This window comes from Rattus norvegicus, chromosome 13 (assembly GCF_036323735.1).
Source record: "Rattus norvegicus strain BN/NHsdMcwi chromosome 13, GRCr8, whole genome shotgun sequence".
NCBI classification, from domain to species: Eukaryota; Metazoa; Chordata; class Mammalia; order Rodentia; family Muridae; genus Rattus; species Rattus norvegicus.
In genome coordinates, this window is record NC_086031.1 from 107,087,951 (window position 1) to 107,098,149 (window position 10,199).

General features: G+C 40.5%; 1 protein-coding gene across 7 annotated transcripts in view; it reads right to left on the reverse strand.

Annotated features, from left to right (window-relative positions):
• The window catches only part of Syt14 (synaptotagmin 14), a 152,377-nt gene extending 142,445 nt beyond the window's left edge, over window positions 1-9,932 (reverse strand). The window contains exons 1-2 of one of the 7 annotated variants that reach the window (XM_039091519.2): window positions 9,615-9,932; window positions 654-701 (exon numbers count right to left, since the gene is read on the reverse strand). In XM_039091519.2, the coding sequence (XP_038947447.2) occupies window positions 654-701; window positions 9,615-9,627 (61 nt within the window). In that variant the 5' untranslated portion in view covers window positions 9,628-9,932. Of the gene's footprint in view, window positions 1-653; window positions 704-9,614 lie in introns of those variants that run through there. The other 6 variants (XM_063272736.1, XM_039091518.2, XM_063272734.1 and 3 more) reach the window with 6 other exon arrangements.
• Window positions 9,933-10,199: the final 267 nt, after the last annotated feature.

Sequence of the window (10,199 nt, forward strand, 5' to 3'; positions counted from 1 at the left end):
TCAGTTAAAGAAAGGAAAGAAATGCTCCTTGCGGAGAAGCAGGCAGGAGTGGTCAGAAAATGAGGGAGGGCTCAGATCTGTGATTGTTCCTAATGAACTGGGATACCCCAAGGTTTCCTACAACCTAGAGAACACCTGGCTCCTTGCTTCCCACCTAACCCCTGGACCACCTTGTTGAGCTGCCTCATTACCAGGAGGCTCGTTCTAAGGAAGCACAGGCAGTTGTTGGTGTCATGGGGTTGTGTGATCTTTGTAAATATTCCCAGTTTCAATTTTAGCCAATTGCTCATATCTCCCTGATGGGGTACAGTAACAGAACAGAAGCCAATTATAGGACAAAAGTACCCAGAATCAAGATTCTGAAAGGGAACAGAAATCAAACCCTCTGTTCTCTGCCTACTCATACCAAAAAGTTTTTTTTTTTAAAGATAGAAACCAGACTTTATTAGTCCATCAAAATGAAATATGTAACCCTCAGTAGCTACATAATAAGCATCATGGATCCAAGGTATGCTCAAGTTTATAATATACAGATGAGAGCTAATATCTATTAAGTTATATGCCTTATATATCCAAATTATCATACTAAAATTTACTATATCCTAGGAAGTATTCATTTAGTATTTAAATATCCATGCAGAGGATTGACCTACCTTTTCTAATACAGATAAGTTCATGTACTCCACAGGTTCTCTCTCCACCTATTAAAAAAAAAAGTTTATTAGCAACTAAAAATGCAGAAAATGGCCTCAATTTGATTATTACAAAGAACCATGCTAAAAAGTCACCTAGTCACCTAGAAATGATCTTTTAAAAAGTTCCCTAATCATTTTCTTGAAGGTTAATGAAACTAAATAGAACAGACTGAATTTGCCTTAGTAATCCAGAAATGAAGGATTTATAATTTTTACAATAAAGATGCTTCCTTTATTCAGTAGACTAGTCCAGTTGGGAGGAGAGGAGAGAACTCCATCATCATTTCCTATGTGCTGCTTCGCTTCCTGTCACCTGGAAGGAAGCATAGTAAGGAGGGCCCACTGCGCTCCTGAGCCCTGACAAAGGCAGGTCAGTCACTTCGAACATCAGCTCTGTACGAGGATCAGTTATTATCATATAAGCTACAAAGGGAAGGGTGGCCCTTCCCCATCCTCGGCTACTCACTCTTACACAAATATGATAGACAACATGATAAAAACAATATTACAGCCCTGTGCCCCCCCCCCAAAAATCCTTACTTCTTTGGAAGATTTTTTTTTCCTAATCTCATTTTTCATTCCTCTACTTAGTGGTCAAGAAAACACAAATACAGTAAAGTGCACACGTCTATAAAGCCCTATGCAATCAGTTATCACAAGGCATGCAACTGAGTTACAGCAAACCAAGGCCAGACATGGCAGTTAGCCACCAACTCCGAATCTACTCATCTTCATAAGCAGTGCCAAATCCACGAAGATGAACTCTCCTGAGTTCTGACAGTAAGGCCTCTTCATCTGCCTATAGCACACAGAAGGAATTGCTGAACACTTTTCAGACTTCCTATTTTGAGGACATTCGTGATTACTATTTGTACACTGTATCAATTATGATTCGTTCACTTTCACTGTTATACAAAATTCCACTGTGCTTAAATACACACAAATATGCACACTAGTCTGTGTACATTTATATACCCACAAACCTCAGTTCAGAAACATTTGGACTGCCTTGAGTTTAGGTTTGTATTAGTATCGCTATAGGCCTTTGTAAGTATGCCTCTTTAACACACGTGTGCATGACTCTCCCCTGGTTATAGACCAGGATTGTCGGGTATATCTGACAAGGTAATGACAAGTGCCGCAACTTTGTGGCACGCACATACAGTGCAATGGCATAGACTTCATAAAGATTACTTTGATATGTGCAACAGAAGAGTAAGTGGTGACAACAGTGATCTGAATGAAATATACCAGTGAATACATCTTTTTGTTTGACATTAGTCAAACAAGTGAGATTCACTCAATCTTAATGGACCATTTTCAAGATACTAGAAAAATCAAATGATAGCAATCACTTTATATTGAGGTCTATGGTATTTTCATAGGTTACTGGGACTATTTCTCCTATACGGTAATTAAACCACATTCTCTAGAGGTAACATTCATACCTAAGTTTGAGTTACGTACTTCACTCATGGAGCCAGACTGCACTTTCTAATATCTATTAAAAAGCAAGATTCTCTTGAGTTGAAGAGATGGCTCAGCAGGTAAAATTACACTCTGTTCTTGTAGAGGACCAAAGTTCAATTCCTGGGACCCATGTCATAAGTACCTTCAACTGCAATTCCAGGGGACCGGATGCCCCTCTTCTGGCCTTTGTGGACAAATACATTCAAATTCTCTCTGTGTGTCTCTGTCTCTGTCTCTGTCTGTCTCTGTCTGTCTCTCTGTCTCTCTGTCTCTCTGTCTCTCTCTCTCTCTCACACACACACACCTTACTCTCTCTCTCTCTCTCATTATTTTGAAATAAATAAATAAATAAAAATAATTCCTTACAACTAAACTCTCAGGCTGGAGAGATGGCTCAGTGGCTAAGAGCACTGACTGCTCTTCCAGAGGTCCTGAGTTCAAATCCCAGCCACCACATGGTGGCTCACAACCATCTGTAATGAGATTTGATGCCCTCTTCTGGTGTGTATGAAGATAGCTAGAGTGTAGTTATACATGATAAATAAATAAATCTTAAAAATAATAAACTCTCTCTATATTCTATATAAATTGGTTATTTTATTTAATGCCCCTAATCCCAACAGCAGTTTTCACAATGCTTAGTAGTAACAAAACAAAGAAACAAAAACCTTGTGGAATGACAAGAAAAACTATCTTTTAAAAATATAAATATATTGTTTTTTATATTTACTTATCTATTTACTGGGTATGTGTATTGTGTCCCTGGACATGCATTTTGCCACAGCGCACATATGAAAGTCAGAGGACAATGTGTGGAAGTGTGTGCTCTCATTCCACCATGTGGGTTCTGGAAATTGAACTCAGGTCGTTAGGCATGGCAGCAAGCACCCTTACCCAGTGAGCCACCTCTCACCTGCCCTTTGGTAAGTATTCATTTTACTTATATTAAAGAAAAGAACTTCAGTTTTAAAAGCTAGTTAAATAATTGCTACATCTTAAACTTAGTTAGCTGGTAACTTCCAGTCTGTCAAAGTACTTATTTTTAAAAATCACACAACTAACGTAAGAGACCAGAACTTGAAAACAAGCATAGCTAACTCATTATTTTATAGTACAAGCAAAGTAAAACTCTAGTGGTCAGTTTCTCAAGATTGTAGTTAGTGTTAAAAAATTCAAACACTGCACTTAATAATGAAAGTAATTAATAAGTTAAAATGAGCCAGATGGGGGTGGCACACACCTTTAATCCCAGAACTTGGGGGGCAGAGGTAGGTGGATCTCTATGAGTTTTGAGTCCAGCCTGGTGTACAGAGATAGTTCCAAGACAGCCAAGTTACACAAAGAAACCCTCTTTCAAAAAAAACAAAAGTTAAAATAAATTTTTTCACTTAAACAAAAAAATTAAGAAAATTATGAAATTGCTTTTGAGTGCTTTAAGATAGTTTAAATAAAGTCAACTTCATAGGAACTGTATTTGGAGGTGATATGAGCACTGGTCTTGAAATAATCATTTTAGCAGCATAAAATTAAGACACACAGAATGACACTTCAGTTTTCAGTATCAGTCACCTCAAGTCACCTTGTTCCATATAAGAACAAGACAAATACGGCACCGCCCTCTACAGTGGCAAACGTAAGAAAGATAAGGAAACAGGAGTGTGGGGCACACATGTTCTGTGAGTATATACCTCCATGTGTTTGCATAGAATGGATACACAATTGTGAGTGTGCCTAACACATAACTAGGATGTTTTTGAGACAGGGAAGAAAATCGTAGCATATTAATTTCCTCCATGTTTACAGAAATGCACCATCAAAGTACACGCAGGTGCCAAAGGTAGAATTAAACCCATGATTTAGTTCTTGTAAGAGTTCTTTTTAAAATTCGCTTTACTGGGTTCTGACCACTACATAAATCTTCTCTACATATAAGCTTCACTGATTTCATGGTGACACTGAAAAACTAAAGTCTTACATTTCATCTCATCTAGAAATTCTTTTCCCACATTTATCCATAACGTCACAGTCTTTAAGTTCTCCTGCAGATTCTGCTATTTACTAAATACAAGGAAAAACTTTAAATATTTCCTGTCTATGCTGCCAACTGCCCCAAATCATCATAACCTATTTAGACTCTAACTTTTAGATTAGTCCCTAATTTTAAAAGCAGTGTTATACGTGAACGTGCTTTCTGGATAGAGTCAGACTTTAATTCTAAAGTCAGCACCATCCGATACGGTCTCTGCAAATCTGTGTTTGTTAATACGGAAGGTAAGGGAAGAAAATGTAGTTATTATAAAGTAGCAATATTGATAACTCCAGGACAGAAAATAGTTTTCATGTTACATGGTCACTCTGCTAAATGGGAGTACATGCTGGAGGTAGATCAGTGGCAATTTTGAAAAGTTCCAAAACCAAGTCCACAACTGATAGGGAGAGGATGCCATAGCCCAGCGGGTGTGTCTGTGATAGTCATAAGAGGAAGAAGTGGATGTCTATGACTGAAATTCAATATTATGATGAGTTGTCCACAGTGAATACCAAAAAGCATAAGATTCAAAGAGAAAGTCAGAGTTTAGGCCTAGGAAACAGATAAGACTCCTGGGTGGTTTATTTCTCTTCCTTGGCTCCTGTTTTCATTGACTTTCAAAAGCCTGCTTGAGTAAATATTCCAAAATAAATGTTAGCTTCCTTGAGGACACACACTGTCCTTTACACTTTTTTCTCTTAAAAAAGAAAAGAAGAAGAAGGAGAAGAGGAAGAGGAGGAGGAGGAGGAAGAGGAGGAGGAGGAGGAAGAGGAGGGGGAAGAGGAAGAGGAGGAAGAGGAGGAGGAGGAGGAAGAGGAAGAGGAGGAAGAAGAGGAAGAAAAACTGTTACCCTCTTAAACTGGCATTGCTACTATACAATTACGTAAATATAGTAAAATTAAAACAATCTGAACAGTCAAGTCCTTTCTGCATTCAGCCACCTGCCTGAACTAGGGACCCATACTCACCATTGCCACGGCGTCACACAGAACAGCCATGTCTGTTTTTACAGCACTAGCTTGTGAGGCAAACCAGATGGCTTAAAGAACAAGGCACTCGAAATACAAGCCTGACAAGGTGAGTCCAGTCATTGGATTCTACAGTAGAAGGGAAGAACTCATACCCTTATGTCCTCTAGCCCCACAGGTATGCTCTTTCTCTCTCTCCCCCTCCTTTCCTCTATTCCACACACCCACACGCTAAATAAAAAAATATAGAAAAAAGAGCTTGCTCAACACAATATCTCATTTGACCCACATAAATCCCTGTACATTAAATTAAAAAATTTTCTAAGTATAAAATTTACCTTATAAAATTAAATTTACTGACAAGTTAATTCACACTTTCCTAGCCACTGAATTACTCTTTAAGTTTTAGGTTTGGTTAATGTTTTTGACTATTAGGAAGTTACTAGCACAAGATCAGTGAATCCCAATAAGCATGTGCTCACAAAAAGCACCACTTAATTGAATTTTCTAGTTAACTAAAAATAAAAATCTTTGTTTTGACTATGCCAGATCAATTTTTAAAAAACTGTAAATATGCACTACTGTATAAGATCACAATAAAAATAATTTATTGTTTCATTAATATTATCACATGATGAACTCAAAATACTATTTTGAATATGAAGTCTAGGTCCTAAAATCATGAAAATAAGAAATTATTCTGAATATATGTATGGATCTTGGAACTTTGTTTGTCTTAGAAGTTTGTTAGTAAATAAAAACTTGCTATATTGTTATTTCTTCCTTCTAAAAGTAATAAATCAAAGATTCCAATTTATTAGATGTAACTTAAATATTACTCTGTGTTTGGGGGTGCATAATCTCAAAACTGTGAACTGGGGAGATAAAACTAAAAAAATTCCTTTCTTAAGTGTATGAGCAGAAATATAAACACTAAACAAAATATTTGGGATGTAGATAAAAAAACTTAGTGAACTATAAAATTAAGTTAATATCCAGATTTCTAACTTGAATATCCAGCTAATATTAAATGCCACTCAACCAGTGAATTTGCACAAAATAGGGTAGTATGGGAAGTACGAAGGACAGACTTGTGGGCTAGGAGACAACTCAAGATCATTCTAAATGCTGTAGGGCGTGCATTTGGATTGCCACTGTACCTCCAAGAGAAGAGATCTACCTACTACTTAAAAATGGAAGTGAGGCTAGGAGGTGGTGGCCCAAGCTTTTGATCCCAGCACTCAGGAGACAGGAACAAGTGGATTTCTGTGAGTTCGAGGACAATCTGGTCTACAAAAATGAGTCGCAGGGCTATGAAAGAAAGAAAGAAAGAAAGAAAGAAAGAAAGAAAGAAAGAAAGAAAGAAAGAAAGAAAGAAAGAAAGAAAGAAAGAAAGAAAGGAAGGAAGGAAGGAAGGAAGGAAGGAAGGAAGGAAGAGAAAGAGAGAAAGAGAGAAAGAGAGAAAGAAAGAAGGGAGGGAGGGAGGGAGGGAGGGAGAAGAGGAGGAAGAATTTGGGATTATAAAAGTTTTATACAGAGGAGGAAATCAGAGTAACTGTTGGCACTAAACTCAAGGCTAAGTCACTGAACAGAGCTATTAAAAGCAAGCCTAACTGCCACAAAGACCAATTCTCAATCCACAACCCAATTAGTTATGCAAAGGACTGCAGACACATCTACAGAGTGAGTAATCCAGTAAAACAGTTTATAGGTTTTGGTTGAATATAATCTCATTTGAACCCAAAGGAAGTTACAGAAAAAGGTCATTCTAATATTGAGCTACATTTATAGAATTTTGCACAAGTAAAATAAGGTTATAACAGCTTCAATACACAAGTGGAATAAGGTTGTCCATCACTATATTTCAAGTTTGAAAGCAAAGGAGCATACAGTTCTTGTCTTCAACGGGAAGAGATGTTACACACACACACACACACACACACACACACACACACACAAAAGAGTGTATTTTAATTATTGCTTCAGAAAGCAAAACGAGAATGGGGTTAGAACAAAGTTGCTGAATAGCAGACTTCATAATACAAACCTTCAGGCCAAACACAAATGTTATGACCTTAAGGGTATAACATTTATTATCTCAAAATTAATTTTGAAGTCATCACCATTGAATGTTTTTATACAAAAAAGCATACAAAGGAAGTCTATTTCTTGGTATATACACTATACTGCAACCTAAATTATCTGTCCCACCAGAACATAAATTCTAACAGAGAGGATTCCAGAAAGTCTATTCAGAACACTGTCTATACCTGGTATACAACAAATGTTCACTGAGTTAACAGGTGAATGAACTGTATATTTTAAGAACCACTTCATAAGGAAAATGTTGAATGAAACACACTCAGTATTCCTAAACTTCTAATTTGATCTTAAGACAAAGTCTTTATTCCTAGCTGTGTCTGCAGTCCTTTGTATAAGTAAGCCTTATTGTGAATTGAAGAGTGGATGTTTGTGGCAGTTAGGCATACTATTAAAAGCTGGATTCAGGGGCTTTACTACCTTTGAGTCTAATACTAAGTTACTTTGACTTCCTCCTCTGTATAAAACATGTACCTTACAATAAATTATTTCTACTAAGTAACTACGTCATCCTTTATCAGTTAGAGGTATGACTACCAAGCAGGTCTTCAAAGAAACATTGGCTTATGGTATTACCATACTGAGTAATTAAGAGTCTACTCAAAGGTGAGGAAATTAGGGATGGTATGTACAAAGAGAATCTATTTTCATAAGTGTTAAGAAGCATAGTTAGAATGACTTAACTTGATATCTTTACTTGAAATGTACTAACTATAGTTTCCTTGGCAAACTAGAGAAGGCCTAAATGTTGATATTTGTATCTTACAAATCTTAAACAAATCCATGGGTATAAGAATAAGTTGGAGGTGGGGGGGCATATAGCTCAGTAGTACTTCCTGGCATGTACCATGCTATCAATCCCCAGCACCAAAAATAAAACACAACGAAACAAAAAGCATACAAAGAATCTATAGAAAATCCCATTATTTAAAGACACAAAACACAGAGCAAAATGCTTCAACATAGAGAGCATAGATAAAAACTGGACAATAAGAAATTACAAGTTATAAGGTCATACTTGAATCCTATCTGGGCTAATCCTTCATGTTCTGCATAAAATTTTATTTGCATGGCTCCACAAAGTTGTTAACAAAATAAAGCATCCTATGTCAATCAGTGAGTTTCGCTCCCTGATTCCAGCTCTAATAAACAGTACTGGGAAGGAGAGGGATTGAAGATGCTGTTCTGAACATCAAAGATTACGGGTAGATTCTATTCTCCATAGTCTTAGAAAAAGGAGGTGTTTGAGATCACATCAGCGTGTCCCATACTTACTATCTAAAATGAAGTAAACATGAAACACACAGCTAAGTTAATTCTGGAGTTAGCTGGCTGGATCCTAAAGAAGCCCCCAGGCGTTGTATACTACCAGAGACCAGTCACCTAAGGGAATTACTGTGCGGGGGGGGGGGGGGGGGGGGGCACAAAACAAAGGTAGGCAAGTAAATGATTCAGCTACAGGTACCCTGTACTGGCCACACAGGGAAGTTTTGGAAATTACCTATTTTTGCACTGAGCTCATCTAAGATGGGAAACAAGATGCTGTGAGCATCACACCTGTGTGATACTAAGTGCACTATGTCCTCCTTAAAAGCAAGGCAAATTATCCTCCACTCCAGCCCCATGTTCTCAGAATAAGAGGCAAACACACATTGGCACCACTTACCTTATCCAATTCGAATTAAGCTACTTGTGAAACATTTCTGTTGCCAATCTTCTGAGCGCGTTTGTCAAAAATAGGCATTAACCTCTCCCCGGAGAAAAGCAATTTTGAGGGTCAGATGAGAGGATTAACCTCAAGAAGATGTCCTCGTCCCCTATACCCGTCAACGGAAGGGAATAATAGCGTGGATATCATCGGCCCAGGGAGCCGGGCAGAAGCAGCAGGCTGAGAGGGTCCGTCCGTCCCACGCCGACCACAAGGGCAGCCTCCCGCCGCCTAACAGCACCGTGCTGCTCAATACCTCAGAGCCTCATTCACCTCCGCGTCTCAGTACCTCAGCGCCTTAGTACCTGAGCATCTCACTTAGTACCTGAGTCTCCTCTGTGCCTCAGAACCTCAGCGCCTCATTCGCCAGAGACTCAGCGACTTGGCGTCTAAGTACCTCAGCTCCTTAGTACCTGAGCATCTCACTCAGTACCTCAGCGCCTTAGTACCTGAGCATCTCACTCAGTACCTCAGCGCCCATAGCGCGTAGGCCAGAACTCTCAAGAGGGCCGCACGCCGCGCCTAGGCCGGTGTCCCGCATCAGCTCTCCTCACAGTCCGGACCAGCAACCCGCACCTCGGCCTCCTGGGCCCTGCGCTCACCCACGGGGCGTCTTCTCCGCGCATCACTTGGCTTCCACTTACCTTCGATCGCCATGATGCGCTCGCCATGGACCGCACCAACCACACAGGGAGCGCGGGGGAAAGAGCAGGAGCTAGTGCCTAGGCCTCTGGCGAGAGGGGCGGGAACGCCCCGGGACCGGGCGCTGGGCCTCCAGGAGCCGGGGCGGGGCGGCGGGGTGGGGTCGGAGCTCTGGAGCAAGCGGCGCAGGAAGCGGAACCTTCCACAGGCTCGCACCGTCGGCACGTGACACCGCCCCGCCCCCGTCCCCTCTAGGCCCCGCCCCTCGCAACAACTACAGCTTGGCCCACAACCTAGACTTAACCCATTGCCACCTACCTCCACAGGCCCCGCCCCCAAAAGACCCACAACCCCGCCTAGCACCCGGACCCAACCCCTCCTGCCTCGCGCAGACCACGCCCCCATCTGTCCCGCGGGCCCCCCCGCCCCAGCTCCTGCAGGGTCTCCGGCGGGCATTCCGAACAGGTGCTCCAGAGAGCAGCAAGCTGCCTCAGCATCCAACCTCCATCCGGCTTCAAGAGCGGCTGGACAGGCGGTCAGGACCACGGACAGGTCTCTGCACTGGGTAGGTGCCACACTCCCTCTCA